The 18,745-nt window shown below is 37.4% G+C and overlaps 2 protein-coding genes across 4 annotated transcripts in view; one reads left to right on the forward strand and one right to left on the reverse strand.

Annotated features, from left to right (window-relative positions):
• The window catches only part of MTHFD1 (methylenetetrahydrofolate dehydrogenase, cyclohydrolase and formyltetrahydrofolate synthetase 1), a 124,087-nt gene that overhangs the window by 6,302 nt on the left and 99,040 nt on the right, over window positions 1-18,745 (forward strand). The window lies entirely within an intron of this gene.
• LOC140640089 (coiled-coil domain-containing protein 170-like) overlaps window positions 1-18,745 on the reverse strand; it is a 52,637-nt gene that overhangs the window by 1,867 nt on the left and 32,025 nt on the right. For all 3 annotated transcript variants that reach the window (XM_072838901.1, XM_072838899.1, XM_072838900.1), the window contains exons 4-8: window positions 12,864-12,999; window positions 10,545-10,856; window positions 9,180-9,380; window positions 2,887-3,114; window positions 1,677-1,892 (exon numbers count right to left, since the gene is read on the reverse strand). In XM_072838901.1, coding sequence (XP_072695002.1) covers window positions 1,677-1,892; window positions 2,887-3,114; window positions 9,180-9,380; window positions 10,545-10,856; window positions 12,864-12,999 — 1,093 coding nt within the window. The remainder of the gene's footprint in view (window positions 1-1,676; window positions 1,893-2,886; window positions 3,115-9,179; window positions 9,381-10,544; window positions 10,857-12,863; window positions 13,000-18,745) is intronic.

Raw genomic sequence — 18,745 nt, forward strand, 5'->3', positions numbered from 1 at the left:
TGGGGTCATGGGATTGAGCCCCTCCATGGGCTCCACACTCAGCACAGTCTGCTTGTACCTCTCCCTCTGCTCCTCCCTTGCTTACACATATGCGCACTCTCTCTCAACTAAATAAATTTTTTTAAAAAACATTTTCAAACAAGGATTTGCAGACATTGTAGAGGGCAGGAACACCTTTACTTTGAATCAGAAATATAGTAATTCATAATACAAATGGACAGGAGTGCCTGGGTGGCTCGGTTGATTAAGCCTTTGGCTCACATCATGATCCCGGGGGTCCTGGGATTGAGTCCTGCCTCAGGCTCCTTACTCAGTAGTAGCAAGCTTCTCTGTCTCCTCCCCATTCACGCTCTCTCTCTGTCATTATCTTTGTTTCTCAAATAAATAATCTTTTTAAAAAGAAGATAAAGGGCAGCCCCGGTGGCGCGCAGCGGTTTAGCACCTCCTGCAGCCCGGGATTTGATCCTGGGGACCCTGGATCAAGTCCCACATCGGGCTCCCTGCATGGAGCCTGCTTCTCCCTCTGCCTGTGCCTCTGCCCACCCCCCACCCCCGTGTGTCTCTATGAATAAATAAATAAAATCTTTTTAAAAATAAAAAATAAAAAGATAAAAATGGACAACAAAAGATATCCAATATGCCTCATAGATAAGGAAGATGTGATGGTTGAACTCAGGCAAGAACAAGACAAAGTCCTCTCAAGTAAAGAGTCAACTACAGAGTACCCAAAGGAGAAGAGAGCTGACTGAAAATATAGTAAGGGATATTGAGAAGAATAAAAAACAAGAATATAAATATGGGGAAGTTTAACGAGAAAAAATATCATGACTTTGCCTCAAGAATCTTTTAAGGTAATTGGCTAAAGTTACATATTTCTTAAGCAACCGGTAATAGAGATGTGGCATATAATTCCACAGTACCCCCAAATTATCAGCCTTTTAGGAATTCTCCTCAGAGGCACCTGAGTAGCACAGTAGGTTAAAGTGTCTGACTCCTGGTTTGGCTCAGGTTGTGATCAGGTTGTGAGATTGAGCTCCATATGTGGCTCTGAGCTTAGTGTGGAGTCTGCATGGGTTTCTCTCTCCTTCTTCCTGCCCCTCCCACTCATTCTTTCTGTCTCAAATATTTTTTAAAAGTCTCTTAAAACATCTGCCTTATAAATGTAGTGAAAATCTAGGCAAATTTAGAAGCACTATCCTCTTTTCCTAGAAAGTGACTTAGCCGCAGACACATGGTTTCCTTTGAACTTCCATTCTCTGACATTTTTTCCTCTTGTCATTGGTTAATCAGTGGATGTATATGCAAACCAAAGCTAAGATAATCATGTATGCCATCCCTTGCTGCTGTAGATTCACCAGGAATAGACATTTGACCTTAACTGGGCTTATAAGATCCTTTCCTGGGATTCTCTCTCCTGTTACAGAATCTCTAAACATAAAACAACCTGACACACACAGAGAGATGCTAAGAAGAGACGCTGAGAAAACTTTAGAAGGCTCCAGGTGCCGATCCGGCAGCCCAAGTGCAGCTCTGCGCCCCCAGAGGTCTGGTTGTTTAACTCACCTTTGACTCCATAAACAAACTCCTTTTTGTCTGGCTCAGATAGAGTCTAAGTTGAGATGAGTGTTGATCACTTCAACTTAAAGACCCTTTATATAATAACGAACAAAACAAACCTCTTGTTGTCCTGGTACTTTATCAAGCATGTTCTTTGCTGTGCAGAGCTCAGGAGTGACAGCATTTAACATCTGGTGGACTTTCTCTTTGTCTCCTCTTGCCTCTTGCTTGGCAGAGTCTAATGTAGTTTTCAAGTTCTCTGCTTTCATAACTGCCTTCCCTTCCATTGCTTCAACTTGTGTTAAAGATTGCCTGAGCTTCTCAATTGTTTTGTCCTGTGAGGGTATGAGGTTGGGGGAAGGGAGGTGACTAATTAGATCTCTTCTAAATAAAAGACAGACAAGATCCATGATATAACTCATGTTTCATTTCCTCTTCTTTCTCTCTCTCTCTCTCTCTCTCTCTCTCTCTCTCTTTAGATATGGAAAACAAAGAAAATTTCACAATTTATGAAATAAGAGGACATTTCTTGGGACACCTGGGTGGCTCAGAAGTTGAGCATCTGCCTTTAACTCAGAGCATGATCCCAGTGTTCAGGATAGAGTCCTGCATTGGGCTCCCTACAAGGAGCCTGCTTCTGCCTCTGCCTCTCTCTGTTCTCTCATGAATAAATGAATAAAATCTTTAAAAAAAAAAAAAAGACATTTCTCAACCATCATACTCATCAATAAATCACTGCGTACTTTTATAAACAGGCACTTGAGATTTAAAGGGGTTTAACGAGTATTCATGTCCTCAAAGTCTTACAGTCTCTGCTAACTAAATTCAGAAATAGAGAAAATAACTGACTTTGCAGAAATATAAATATTGCTGATAAAATGGCAAAATAACATCGATCTGTAAGTAGGGCACCTGTAAGTCATAAAATGTATGTTTGAAATACTACGAGTGAAGTTTGATATGAAGAAAATCCAAAGAGGAGCCTCCAAAATAAAATTTTTAACTATTACACCAATAAGAAAGACCAAAATAAAATAAAAAACGCAAGGACTCTAGAATCCTAACATTTAGAAAGCAGTTACCTTTGACAAGTAGGGAAGAGATTATATGAGGGCTTCAGTGGGGTTGATAATATTCTGGTTTTTAAAATAAGTGGTAGATGTCAATGCATCTAATTTTATTATCCAATATCCTTTAATATTATACAAACTCGTGTTTATATAAAATAATTTTAATGTTAATTTTTTAAAAAATTCAATGAGAAACATGCAGCTAAAATAATAGACTAAAGCTTAAGAAGTTTTCGAAAGCCTCACTTCCTTCGCTTACCTTAAGGACATTTACTCTTGTAAGTTGAGTTTTCATACTTTTATTTGACAATTTCAAATCACTGAGCTGTTTCTGAAGTTTCTGAATTTTATCCTCTAGTCTTTGAGTTGTAGCAATCTGTAAATTCTGCTGAATATCCAATAATGTTTGCTGCTCATTGTCTTTCTCTAGCTGTCTGGATATCTTGGCATGCTCGTCTATCCATAAATTCTTAGTCCCAGAATTTTCCTTTGTAGAGATCAACAGTATTGAAATAAAGAAGTTGTGCTTTAAGGTGGTGGTCCACACTAGCATACCAGATCTATTCTAGGCTAATAAACTGCAGACAGTAATACTTCTGCATACGTAAAATATTTTCTACCATAAATATGCATTATTAAAATAATCTTGAAAATAAAATTGATGGCTCAGTGCCAACAGTTTTATGAATATCAGATGGTAACAGATTATATCAACTTTTCTGGCAATGTATTAAAAGGAAATAAATATTTAGATAAAGATTAATATACAGAGATATTCTTTACATAATTTACAACATGGAAAAATAGAAACAATGCAAATGTCAAAAAATAAAAATTAAATAAATGACATATGATTGATTATACATTCCCTAAAAGTCAAGTTTCAAATATATTACTAAGAGAAAATACTACTGATATAGCTAAAAGAAGGAAGCAGATTAAGAAAGACTATGCCTAAGGCAGCCCCAGTGTCTCCGTGGTTTAGCGCTGCGTTCAGCCCAGGGCGTGATCCTGGAGGTCGCGATGGAGTCCCTCCCTGTTAGGCTCCCTGCATGGGGCCTGCTTCTCCCTCTGCCTATGCCTCTGCTTCTCTCTGTGTGTGTCTTTCATGAGTAAATAAAAAATCTCTAAAAAAGAAAGAAAAACTATGCCTCTATGTTAACATTGGTTATCTCACAGTGGTAGGATTACTAGTGGTTTGAATTATATTCTTTCTAATAATCTGTACTTTATGAAGTTTTTACCAGCAAAAAAAGTATACAAATTTAATAAAAATACCATATATTTTCATTATATATAAATCAAAAGCTAGTAAAATTTATATTAAAAAAGAACCACTGATTCTTTGGAAAAATAAAATAGATGCTCCAAGAAAGCCTGGTTAAAGAGGAAAACGAAAAAAAAAAAAAAGAGGAAAACGAGGGGCACCTGGGTGGCTCAAAAAACCATAGTAAGGAAAACTATTGGATTTAATAAGTGAATTCAGTAAGATGGTAGAAAGTTCATAAAAATATAAACATATCAAATGCAGGGCACCTGGGTGGCTCATTTGGTTAAGCCTCAGACTCAATTTCAGTTCAGGTCATGATCTCAGGGCCCTACACTGAGCTACATGCTCAGCGGGGAGTCTGCTTGAGATTCTCTTTCTCCCTCTTCCTCTGCCCCACCCCTCCAGTTTGCACATATATGCAAGATAAATAAATCTTTTTTTAAAAATAAAACATAAAAATGCATTTATTTATAGTTGTAATAACCACTTCAAATAGAAATGGGGAAAATATGCTATTAACAATAGACAAAATCTATAAAAGACCTAGAAATAGGGGATCACTGGATGGCTCAGTGGTTTAGTGCCTGCCTTCAGCCCAGGGCATGGTCCTGGAGTCCTGGGATTGAGTCCCGCATCGGGCTCCTGCATGGAGCCTGCTTCTCTCTCTGCCTGTGTCTCTGCCTCTCTCTCTCTCTGTGTGTCTCTCAGGAATAAATAAATAAAATCTTTAAAAAAAAAAAAAGACCTAGAAATACATTTTACAAGAAAGACTGATACAAAGGACTTATAGGACTTAAATGAAGAAAAGTATAAAATCCTACTAGAGTATATAAAATAAAATCTGCAAAGTGAAAGAGAATATGAACCAAATAATCAAAAATTACCAATTACTAAAATTATAAATTACTAAAATTACTAAATTATAAATGTTTAAATTACAGATATATGAAATAGCAGGATATAAGGATATTAATCTTATTTTAAATACATTTTGAAATATTGATATTAAAAAGAATTTTTATCAAGAATTATATTACAAAGCTGACTGAGTAAATTAAAACTATATGTACAAATTGCCACTTTGACAGGTATAAAATTTACATTAAACAATTACACTCAACAAAGTGTTAACATTAACCTACTTTATTTTTGTCCATTGTTGTTTCTTTAAATGTATTCTGTTGGGGGGTGCCTGGGTGGCTAAGTCAGTTAAGCATCTGCTTTTGTCTCATGATCTCAGGGTCCTAGGATCAAACCAGCTTCAGGCTCCTGTTCAGCGGGGTGTCTGCTTCTCCTTCTGCCCCTCCTTCTCTATACCCCTCCCTCTGCTCGTGCTCTCTCCTCTCAAGTAAATAAAATCTTTTTTTTAAAAAATGGATTCTGTTGGACTAATTCTTCACCTGCCACTAAATGAAATTTAGGGCAAGGCCTTGTTTTCTCTGATCACTTCCAGTTTCATGTAAAAATTATAACTTTACCTTTACTAAAAGTTGTAGGTACTCAGGAGAGATGACATTAACTGATGAAGAAATTATAAACTAAAACAACGAAGTAGAAATAGCAGATCCGGCAAATGTAAGAGTTGACATGAACAACATCATAGGTGAGATAAATAAGATGAATAAATTCTTGATTTGAGGAACAAACTGAGTTGAAAGATTAGATTGAAAACTCTCCAAGAAGGCAGATAAAAGGACAACAGGATATAAACTTTAAAAAAAAGAAAAAGAAAAAAGCAAGGACATGTAGTTGGCTCAGTCAGTAGAGCGTGTGATTCCTGATCTCGGGGTTGTAAGTTTGAGCCCCATGCTGGGTATAGAGATTACTTAAAAATAAAATCTTAAATTTTTTTTAAAAAATTAAAACGAAAAATTTAAAAAGGCAAAGTGTATTAGGGTTCTCCGGAAAGACAGTACCCATCAAGGATGTGTGTTTGTGTATGTGTGTATACAGTTGACCTTGAACAACACAGATTGAAACTGCAGGAGTCCACTTAAACACAGATATTTTTTTCAATAAATATATTGGGAAAACTTGTGAAGATTTGCAAGAATTTGAAAAAATCCTCAGATGAACCAAATAGCCTAGAGATATCAGAAAAGTTAAGAAAAAGTTAGATATGTCACAAATACATAAAATATCTATAGAAACTAGTCTGCTTTATCATTTGTTATCATAAAATATCACAAATCTATTGTAAAAAGTTAAAATGTATTAAAAATTACCCAAACATAAAAAAAAAAAAAATTACCCAAACATATCATTCATGAAACCATTATCATTCAAGAGAAATATAAACAAACATGAAGATGCAATGTTAAATCATAACTGCATAAAATTAACTATACTACATCCTATACTACTGTAATAATTTTGTGGCCACCTCCTGTTGCTATTGCAGTGAGTTCAAGTGTTGGGACTATCTGTGACACTAATCTGTGTGAGCAGTTGGTATCTCCAATAAATTCCATATTGTGATAAGAACTGATCTCTTACAGTTCTTGTATATTTTTTCATCATGACTAATGCAATACTATACACCTTACATAACACAACAGGATCTTACAAAGTACCAAATGCCTTGGTCAAGTTTAGTGGTTGTCTAAAAATAATTAGGACCAAGTAAAAGAAAACATAGAAAGTATGTTAAAACACTGCAAAAATTAAAAATTTAGAGAATACCAACACATTTGGGGATGGAGGTCAACAACCAAAGGGGCACGATATTCTGACAAATATTTAGAGTATTTTTTTTTAAGGTTTTATTTATTTATTCATGAGAGACACACAGAGAGAGGCAGAGACACAGGCAGAGGGAGAAGTAGGCTCCCTGTGGGGAGCCCGACATGGGACTTGATCCGGACCCTGGGATCAGGCCCTGAGCTGAAGGCAGACGCTCAACCACCGAGCCGCCCAGGCGCCCAAGAATATGGTTCTTAATTAAGGAACACCAACATAAGAATAAAAATAGAACATATAACTTTAAAAAAGAGGGAAAAAATGTATCTATCTTCATAGAAACCAGGAAAATAAACACCTCCTACCCATCAAAAGGAAAGTAAAATGTATGGAAATTTTGAAAAAAGTTAGCAAAAACACAAACTAATATAATAATAATTGTAATAAAGATAAGTATGTTAAATTTACCAATTGGATACCTTCTAATCTGATTTTTTAAAATACAACCATATATTGTCTTTAATCACAAAGATAAATGCAAAAAATAAAAGGATAAGATATATCAGATAAACATGAAACAAAACATTGCATTAGGAACAATAATTTCTGAAAATGGAGAATTTAAGGCAATATTTTATAAAGCACAAAGAAAAGAATGTTTCATAGTGCTTAAAAGAATAAGATAGGAAGGATCATCAGAAGCACACATGTTGCAGTAAGTAGGCTCCACACTGTGTGGGGCTTGAACTCATGACCCTGAGATCAAGGCCTGAGCTGAGATTTAAGAGTTGGATACTTCACCAGTTGAGCCACCCCAGCCCCTCGAGATTGATCTCCTTTGGAAGAGGGAACGGAAAAATGGACTTAAATGGAATAAATAAGAGAAAGCCCTTCTACGGCTCAAGATAATGTGTTATGAACCACAGAGTTTGGTTAACTCAACCTTCTGCAAGGAGTAGAAAGGTAAAGGAATCTAAGAAACCAACCTTAAAGACATCATCCAATGTTGGCTAGGCTGTAAAGAAGAAATAGGCACTCATATATTTCTATTTAGAAAGTGAATTCCTTCTACCTTTTGGAAGTAGTATTTTGGCAGTGGCTATTAAAATTTTAAATATTCATTGTGATTCTACAATTTCACATTTAGAACTCAATCCCATAGGGGAAGAAAAGTACCAATGTGAAAAGATAGATGTATAAGTCTACTTATTGCTGCATTATTTGTAGTGGCATAAAAGGTGGAAATAATTTGACAGTCCATCAATTGGGAAGTGATTAAATAAATAACTTCTATACACTCTGGAATACAATGCAGCTCTTAAAGGAATACCTTAATTTTTTTTAAAGATTTAATTTATTTATTCATGAGACAGAGAGAGAGAGAGAGAGAGAGAGAGGCAGAACATAGCAGAGGGAGAAGCAGGCTCCATGCAAGGAAGCCCGATGTGGGACTTGATCCTCGGACTCAGGATCAACCCCTGAGCCAAAGGCAGACGTTCAACCGTTGAGCCACCCAGGCGTCCCAGAAAATCTATATCTTTTAACTTAAGGAAAAACCATGAAGTACTTACTTTTTACTATGTAAGAAGAGTATTTGACTAGCATAGTCTCAGTTTTATAAAAATACCACCACCCACATATATGTATTTGTATATTTCCATAACCATGGCAATATTTGTAGAAAATATATACACTGCTAGTTCCTGAGGTAAAATAGGCAGAAAGAAGTTTGGGGAAAATTATTGTTTTCTTTGAGCCTTTTAACTTGATTTTAAGAGTTGTAGAAAGCATGTGTTACTTGAATATTCTTAAATTTTAATATAGCGTTTTAAAATTTTTTCAGGGAAATGAATAATCATTGATTATATATTCAGGAACAGAGGTAGAAGCTGCATTTATCCTTAGACTCTGTGGAGTACATAGTTAATACCACTTCACTAAGGTCTGGAAGTTTTCTATACTCAGTGCTGGATACAGATATGACGAATGAGTGTAATGGAAGACTGAATGAGTGAGTGGTGAATGAATGAGTGAGATTATGCTTGAAGCCACAACAATTACAGAAATAGTATAGATATAATATGACATGCAATTCTATTGAGATAATGAAATAGAATTTTTAAAATCTCCTAAAAAAAATTATATTGTACCCTGTCTCCATACCACTCTTAGAATTGACCGTTTCATCTCTTCCTTACAGATGCAGAGAAGCAGAAAGTAGAGAAGGTACTGGTCTACATAGTAATGACTGAGGAATAGCATCACTGGCCCCTTCCTGATACTCCTCATATCTAACTGATACAGTGCCTGATGTCCTGGCTATACAGTCACTCCTTTGAGCTCTTTCCTTCTAATCCACTTTTTAAAGTACATTAAGAAATACATTAACAAATGCTCTTACAATGAATACATGTATTCATTGTGTATTAGAGAAATGAGAGATATGGAACAAGGAGAGGCTTTTTTATAAAGGCAGATTTAAGGGTTTGTGGCAAATTTTCCTCTTTTCTAATATTAACTATAAATAGTATTAACAGTTTTAAACATTAGATAATATGATCATTTTCATTGTCAAAGAAATGTCTTATATGGGAAATTCTTACTTTATTTCTGTCCAAGTCTAATCTCCCTTGAAAAAGGTCATTAAGAGCAATTTTTCCTTCCAGGCGTTTCAAGGGTCTTTTTTGTTCCCTATACCTTTCTTGCATTTGGGATGATTCTTCGGCGGCTTCTTCAGAGTGATGCTGCAGCTGCTCCAGGCACTTTGTGAGCCTCAGAATTTTCTGCTGCAGGCTTTCCATCCTCTGTAGGGAGAAAGGATAGATACAACTCCTGATGGCCCATGATTCCTATTTTGTTTCAAAGCTATGTGCAAGTTCTACTGACACTGACACTGTAGCAACATTACATTAAAAACTAGGTAAATGGGGGAAGACTTTTAAGATTTGACATGTATCAGCTGATTTTAGAAAAAGATATGGAGGGGCATCTGAGTAGCTCAGTTGGTTAAGTGTCTGCCTTCCACTCAGGTCACCATCTTGGGGTCCTGAGATTGAGCCCTGCATCTGGCACCTTGCTCACTGGGGAGCCTGCTTCTCCCTCTCACTCTGCCTGCCATCCCCTTGCTTCTCTCTCTCTGTCAAATAAATAAAAATATATTTTTAAAAAGAAAAAGAAATGGAAAGTTTTGATATACAAAATGAGACATTTAGTCATTACTGAGAAATCAAATTGTATAATGAATTTTAAGCAAAAAGTGAAAGAAAAATTAGAACTCTGTAATAAATAGACTGTAGCAGATTTGACTAACACATTGAATCTAAGCAATACCTATCTTTATTTAAATTTGGGGGTGAAGAGGCATGACATTTTACTAAAATGATTTGGACACAACAAGGAGATACATCCATTGAAACTTCCTGGTGCAATCTTTTAAATTCAAATAAATAACTGATCTAATGATGTATTTTACTGACCTGGCCAGTATTTAGGCATGATAGACATATTATCTTCACCATACCACTATTTTTAAGCCAGGATTCACAGAGCTTACACTGAAGTGAACTAAGCATTTATCATGTATTAATCCATTTAATCCTTACCACTCTGTGAGATAAGAACTATCTATGCCATTCCAGCCCCCAACCCCATTCCACTATCACCAAATTCTACAAATGAAATTGAGGCCCAGAGAGGATAAGTGATCTGCCCAAGAGCACACAGCTGGCCATGGCTGAGCTGGGATTCATACTTGGGCTATCTGCTCTTAACAAATATAATACACTACCTCTGCTGTAATAATTGACATCCTTTTCCTTTTTATCACTGTAGTATTAAAAATAAAATCAAAGTTAAAATTCAGAGCCACAGAATTTACATCAGCTAGTATCAAAACCGATGCATTAAAAATAATCGACATGTTAAAAGAAACAAATTTGAAAGAATGACTTCTCTGTCAATACACCTACAGACTTCCAAGACCGCTCATTTGCACCAATTTCCTGAATCCTCTCTTTCACAGCTTCCTCCGTGGCTGGTATGGGTACAATACTGTTGCTCAGAAGAGTAGCCAACTGACTGATGAATTTCTGGTAGTGGGATTGTGTAGTTTTAGTTTCCCAGCTGAATGAATATGGAGGTCTGTCCAACTCATATTTTTGTTTTTCCTTACGGGTTGAATCTTGATGACACTTATCCCAAATTTTCTGCCCATCTTTTGGTCCTTCAGAGTAGAAAATGTCTCTCTCAAAGTTCTTGGTCAGGATAGCTTCACTTTTATCCTAAATATGCCAACACACAGGTTAAACTTCCCATTTAGAATTTAATACGGAGACATTTACTTCCTTTTTTTGAAATATAAATATAGTCATAATACAAAACTTTAGGAGCAAAGCCCTTAAAAGAAATAAAAGAGTTGTGGAGTCATAAGAGAGACAAGGCCATACTCAAAAGAGAAAACTAAAACATCAGAGATATTAAAATGACAGTATGGAGAAAATGTTTTGAAAACATAGGAAATTCAGCTTGGAAAAGCAGATAATCAAAGAGCCTCAGTTTATGAAGTTATACTCTTTACAGAAAATTTTGAGCTAATAAATGTAGAAAGAATAACAGGAATTTTAAAAATCAGCATTTTACACCTAATGAAATAACTGAATCGGGCAAAGACCATCAATGAATGTTAAGACAATTAAATGAAAAATTGGGAGGGAAATGGTTATTTCCATAAAGACTTCATTATGATTATAGAACATTACTAGTAACAATTTTGATAAAGTAAAAGTATAAATGAAAGAAGTCTCATTTTCCCCCCCAATCTTTCCCTTGCTTCCATAATCATCCTGCTTCCATTTTGTAAATAGCTGGTAGGGGGAGGATGATGCTTATACTTCTTCCCTGAACTCCCACACATTCTACCTTTATAAATTCTAGTCTTCTTTCCACCTTCTTGATACTTTCAACTCTGGAAGCTGAGTAAATAGGTTCAGTTTCTGGGCTTTATGTCATGTTAAACAGAAATAGAGACTAGAACTGTTGAAGTAATGATGGGTTTGCATCACTACTGAAGCTAGAATAAAAAAGGCAATGGGAGAAAAGGTCAGAGTTCCATGGATGCTGGTTTGGGAGAGTTTTTCAGGAGTGTGACATTCCTGAGAGAAGTGAAAAAAACTGGGAAGTGTTACTGTGAATTACTTGAGAGGGACATTCAAAATTGGAATTACTTAAAACTACTTTGAAAGTAGCTCCTGAATTTTTTTAAATGGAAACCCTCAGATTAATTGGATTTTGGTGGACCTTGTTTTACATTCAGATTATATAATAACCTGTTAAAGTCTAAGGATTTCAAAATAAACTTTCGCCACTTCCTTGGCAATAGAGTGGTTCCCAACCTCCTCCAACATTCTTCTCTGAAGTCTCTACTCATCCTGTGAATTGCTATCTACTAGTGACCAAGCTCATCTCTTCTTTCTAAACCCAACTCACACCATAATTCTAGATTTCAAGGTCCAGTGTAGATGATCCACGAATTTAGCTTTGTGATTTCTGTGCCTTGGTTTCAATACTTTTGCCTACATCTCTCTTCAACCCTTATATTCAGAGCCCAAAACCCAGATGTCAGCAGAAGGAAGTAACCCACGCTAGAAATGTAAAACCCCAATATTTCGTTCTTTAACCACCATCTCTCCTCCTCCCACTTCTCTCTCAGTTCTGTTCCCTCTAATGGTCCTTCAGTATCACAGAGACCTTAGGGCTGCCTTGTGCTTTTTCTCTGTACTTCAGAAAGGCTTTCCAGCAACCATACTGCACTGCTTCCTCTGACCTTCCATAAGAAGCAGATCAACAGGGCAGCGTGGGTGGCTCAGCGGTTTAGCGCCGCCTTCAGCCCAGGGCCTGATCTTGGAAACCTGGGATCGAGTCCCACGTCGGGCTCCCTGCATGGAGCCTGCTTCTCCCTCTGCCTCTCTCTCTCTGTGTGTGTGTGTCTCTCATGAATAAATAAATAAAATATTAAAAAAAAAACAGATCAACAAACTACTCAACATTTGCCAATTATCTCTTGGAGTAACACAAGATAATAAAAATCTTGTTTTATTATAATAAATACATTATTCATATTATATACTATATGTATAATTTATATGAAATATACGATATATAATAAATATATGAATAATTTTATAATAAATATAGCAATATATTAGATATAATAAACAATAATTTTTTATTTTATTAAAATAAATGATGTATTATTATGGTAATAAAAATCAATCAAAATTTATTCTCACCTTCATCAGGAAACTATCCAAGGGATCTTCTTGCCCTTTCATATTCATATAAGGGGTGCATCCATCAGTACCTGCTAAGTTTTTCTTCAAAAGGCTTGCTTTTCGTTCTGCCTTTTCTTTTTCAAACAGATGTACTCTGTGTAAGATATCGGTAGGTAACAACATCATGAAACCAACTTAGTTTTCAAACTTCAATTAAAAATAATTAAAAGAAATAATCCCCATTTAAAATATATTAAATACATGTATCGAGTAGAAGGGTACTTCCTATGAAAAGGGCAGTGTAATTACCCAACTATTTCTAGAGAGAGACTAGAAACGGCAGAGAAATGGAGAGAAAAATAATCCAGTGCTAGGTCCTCTAGTATTTTCCCTGGGGAAGGTCAATTTAAACCATCCTTTTCAAGAGGAAGTTTGAGCATGAATATCTGCCTGCCACTATTAATAATAATGTGATCTGCCTGCCACTAGTAACATTGTGATGATCAGGAAGTTCCACAGGGATACAAGCACTCCTATTTTAATAACACCTGATGGGTCTTCCACTGGGATTTGATGAGAGAAAAGGGAATTAGAATAATGATACAGCAATAGAGAATAGCATATTTAAAAACTTGTTTTATCAAATACACAAATAATTATTTGGTTCTTGTTTTGATTATTAATTGCTAGGTATTGTAATATTTCTATCCTGTACCCATATCTAATTTTTTTTAATTTTTTTAAAATTTTTATTTATTTGTGATAGTCACAGAGAGAGAGAGAGAATGAGGCAGAGACACAGGCAGAGGGAGAAGCAGGCTCCATGCACCGGGAGCCCGACGTGGGATTCGATCCTGGATCTCCAGGATCGCGCCCTGGGCCAAAGGCAGGCGCCAAACCGCTGCGCCACCCAGGGATCCATGTACCCATATCTAGATTAAAGTTTCAATCCATCTTTTTGTTTTTATTTTTGTTTTTCTCTTCTAAGAATTACAGCTTACAGAATTAATGACTTTGAGTCAGTTCAAAAGAAATTATCTGTATTATCTAAACAGAAAATTTAAACTCAAAAGGCTAGAGACATGCAAGACACACTTACAAGATCTAACACACCTGTAACTGTAACCCTAGAGTGAGAATGGAGACACAATGGGACAAAAATAATATTTGAAAAAATAATGCCCAAGGTTCCAAACCTGATGAAATACATAATTGATAGATCCCATAAATTATGTAAATCCTCAGCAGGATAGATACAAAGAAAGCTACACCAAGACACATCATAGTCAAACTACTACCAAGAAAAAGCACACATTATTCCCTTCAAAGGTATGATAGTAAGACTGATGATTGACTTTTCAATAAAAACTATAGAAGTCAGAAGATAACTGGGTGACATCTTAGAGTGTTATAAGAAAAAATACTGGCAACACAGAATTCTAGAGTCAAGAAAAAAAACCCTTCAAAATATGAAAATGAAATAATAAAGTTTCAGAAGAGAAAAATGGGAAAACTCTCAGAAGAAATGTATTTTGGAGACATGAGAAGAGGCTCCAGTCTAAGATGGTGACATGGGAAGGCCTTGGGCTCATCTCCTCCATGGAGACACCATGTCTACATCTATTTGTAGAGCAATTCTGCCTGAGGGGGAGTTGAGAGCTGACTGGACAGCTTTTGCACAACAGAGGGTGGAGAAGCCACAGGAAGAGGCAGGAGAGACCGAGACACCTTAGCCGATACCTCCACAAACTCTGGGTCACTGGTGCATGCCAGCTCCAGATGCCCTAGGGCTTGGAGGGATAACTGAAGGTTAGAAAAACAACTGGAACATGGAAGAACTAGCCCTGGACTCCTGTCCAGTGGTGAGGGAGCTGCTGGAATTCTCTCTGGGTCAGAGAGGCTAGTAGGTGGCACAGTTTGTGTTCCCCTTCCACTTCGGTGATGCAGATGGAAGCAGGGTTCCAGATGCTGTGGTTGGTCTGCTGCCTCAGCAAGCACTGTGTCCCTGACGCAGATACTCTGGGGCATGGAGGAAAAACCAAGGTTTAAGAGAGTGTAAAGGAGCTAGGTCTAGAAACTTGCTGGGCAGTGAGGGAACAGATGGAGCTCTCTCTGGGTAGAAGGGCTAGGGAGCACCAGGATTTATATTCCCCTTCTATCTTGATAGTGCAGAGAGAGCAAGGTCCAGGCACCATGGCCAGCCTGTCACACCAGCAAGCCCCATGCCCCTGGTCCACACCAGCCCCAGATACCCTGAGGCACAGAAAAGCCACAGTTTAAAAGAGGAACTAAATGTATGTAAAAGAGCAAGCCCTAGAACTCTGAAAAACATCAGGGGTAGCTGCTAGAACTCTTTCCATGCTGAAGGGGCTGGTGAGCACCATAATTACATCTCCATCCACCTTGATAGTGTGGATAGGAACAAGGTCCAGGCACCTCAGTGAGCCCTAGGTCTCTAGCCCATACCAACCCCAGCTGTCTCACAAAGACAGCCCCAGCATGACACACACTGGGACACCCCTGGTCCAGCAATCACTAGAGCTCCAGCATCATGCCAAGGTGACACAGGTGCAAAGCACCCTGGAAAATTCCAAGCTCACACCACTTCAGCTCCAGACAGCTTATTAGGGTACACCTGATGCAGAACACTCTGGGGCCTCTTACCTAATGGAGGCTCCAGCCACCTTGCCACAGTGCCCCCTGCACAGAATCCCCTGGGAATTCCTAGCCCATGCTCCTCTCAGCTCCAGCTGTCCTGCCAGAATATCTCCTGCATGGAGCACCCTGGAACCACAACCCCACACCCCACCTCAGCTCCAGCCACCCCACCATGGTGCCTCCTGTACAGAGCATCCTGGACAACCTGGTCCATGCCAGCCTCCATTCTAATCACCCCAACAGGGCACCATCTGTACTGAATACCTCAGGACACCCTCGCTTTCACCCACTTCTGCTTTAGCTGTCATCCCAGGGTGGTCCTGTGTAGCACCTCAGAAGCCCTTGACATGCCTCATCTCAGTTCCAGACATCCCACTGGGGCACTTCCTGCATCAAGTGTCCCTTGTCCCCCTGGCCCATGCCCCACCTTGGTTCTAATTACCTTCTCAGGTCACCCTGTGCACAGACCCCCCCCCCCAAGATGTCTGGTGTATACCCACTTGCATTTCAGCTACCCTGCCAGGGTGCCTTTTGCACAGATAACCCAGGGACCACCCCAACTTGTGCCCACTTAAGCTTCAGGTGTCCTGCCAGGGCAATTTGCATGAAAAGCTCCAGGGCCCATTGGCTTACACTCACTTCAGCCTCAGTTGTCCTGCTGGTGCACTGTCTGCACCGAGTCCTGGGACCACCCAAGTCCACACTCACTTTAGCTCCAGCAATCCCACCAGTGTAGCCTCAGCATGGAGGACACTAGGACTCCCAGCCCATGCCAGACAGCTCCAGCTAGCCATCCAAAGTCAACAGGCACACACAGTCTACACAGGAGAAGACACTACACAAGACCATTCCTTCAAGTTTAGGAGAAGTTACTGTGCTGACTAACTCATAGAAACAGTCCAGCAAAATGGGGAGACAGAGGAATATGTTCTGAATGAAAGAACAAGACAAAACCCCAGGGACACCTGGGTGGCTCAGGAGTTGAGCATCTGCCTTCGGCTCAGGGAGTGATCTTGGGTTCTGGGGATTGTGTCCCACATTAGGTTCCCTGTGAGGAACCTATTTCTCCCTCTGCCTATGTCTCTGCCTCTCTCCATGTGTCTCTTGTGAATAAATAAATAAAATCTTTTTTTAAAAAAGACAAAACCCCAGAAAAAGAACTAAATGAAATGGGAATAAGAACTATGTCTGACAAGGAGTTTAAAGTAATGATCATAAAGATACTCATCAGACTCGAAAGAAGACTAGACTCAGTGAGAACTTCAACAAAGAGAAAGTACAGAAAATAACCAATCATAATTGAAGAATACAATAAGTGAAATAAAAAATACACCAGAGGGAATCAACAGCAGATTAGAGGATGCAGAAGAAGGTGTAGCAATCTGGAAGACAAGGAAATGGAAAGAATCCTAGCTGAACAGCAAAAAGAATAGAGAATTTTTTTTTTATAAAAAGAGGATAGGTAAGGGACTTCTCGAACAAAATCAGGCAAACAAACATTTGCATTATAGGGGTCCCAGAAGGAGAAGAGAGAAAAGGGAAGAAAACTTATTTGAAGAAATAACATCTGAAATATTCCCTAATCTGGGGAAGGAAATAGATCTAGGTTCAGGAAACATGGAGAGCTCCAAAGAAGATGAACTCAAGGAGCTCCATATTACCAACATGCAATAATTAAATGTCAAAGGTTAATGATAGAGAATTTTAAAACTGTGAGAAGCAACCAGTTACATACAGTGGAAACCTCATGAGTCTATCAGCTGATTTTTCAGCAGAAACTTTGTAATCTAGAAAGGTGTGACAAAGAGCTGAAAGGAAAAAACCTAAAACCCAAAATAGTCTACCTGACAAGGTAATCAATCAGAATTGAGGGAGAAATAAAGATTTTCTGAGACAAACAATAGATAAAGGAGTTCATCACCACCAAACTAACCTTATAAGAAATGATAAAGGGACTTCTATAAGTGAAAAAGGTTAGGCCATAAGTAGAAGAAAATTATGAATCAAAAGATATAAAATATATGACAGCATATACATAAGATATAGAGGAGAGAGTAAAAAAATGTTCTTTTAGAATGTGTTCAAACTCAAATCAACTTACTATAAACTGCTACATATTTAGAGTCCTATATATGAACCTCAAGATAACCACAAATCCAAAAGCTATGATAGATACACAAATAATAGAATTCAGGCCTAACACTGCAAAAAGTCATCAATCACAAAGAGAGTGTAAGGAGAAGATACAATAACTACAAAAATAATTGGAAAACAATTAACAAAATGAAAATAAGTACATACCTATCAATAATTACTTTAAATGTAAATATTCTAAATGCTCCAATCTAAAGACAAAGGGTGGCAGAATGTATTAAAAAAGAAAAAAAAAAGAGCCATCTATATACTGCGTACAAGAGACTCACTTCAAACCTAAAGACATACAGATTGAAAGTGAAAGGATAAAGAGATACCATGCAAATAAAAATGAAACAACAACAACAAAAACAGAATAGCAATACTTATAACAGACAAAACAGACTTTAAAACTAAGACTGTAACAAGAGACAAGAGCATTACATAATTATAAAAGAGTTCAACAAAGTATATAACAACTGTAAATATCTATGCACTCAAAATTGGAACATCTAAATACATAAAACAAACATTATACATAAAGCAAGAAATTGACAATACAATAACAGCAGGGGACTTTAACATCCCACATACATCAGTGGATGGATAATCCAGGCAGAAAATCAATAAGAAAAAAGTGTCTTTGAATGATCTATTAGACCAGATGGATTTAACAGATATAGAGAGAACATTTCATTCAAAACAACAGAATACATATTCTTTTCAAGTGTTCATGGAACATTCTCTAGGATAGACCACACTTTAGGCCATGATACAAATCTTAATAAACTTAAGAAGATTGAAATAATATTATATATCTTTTCTGGCCACAATGGTGTGAAACTAAAAATTAATTACTGGAAAAAAACCCACAAAAAACAAATGGAGACTAAATATGCTGCTAAACAGTCAACATGTCAGTGAAAAAAAATCAAAGAGGAAATAAAAAATACATGGAGACAAATGAAAATGAAAACACAGTGGACCAGAATTTTGGGGACACAATGAAAGAAGTTTTAAAAGGGAAATTTTTAGCAATACAGGTCTATGTCAAGAAACAAACAAAAGTCCCAAATAAACAATCTAACCCTACACCTAAAGGACCTAGA

The sequence above is a fragment of the Canis lupus genome, chromosome 9 (genome assembly GCF_048164855.1).
Source record: "Canis lupus baileyi chromosome 9, mCanLup2.hap1, whole genome shotgun sequence".
In the NCBI taxonomy this organism is placed as follows: domain Eukaryota; kingdom Metazoa; phylum Chordata; class Mammalia; order Carnivora; family Canidae; genus Canis; species Canis lupus.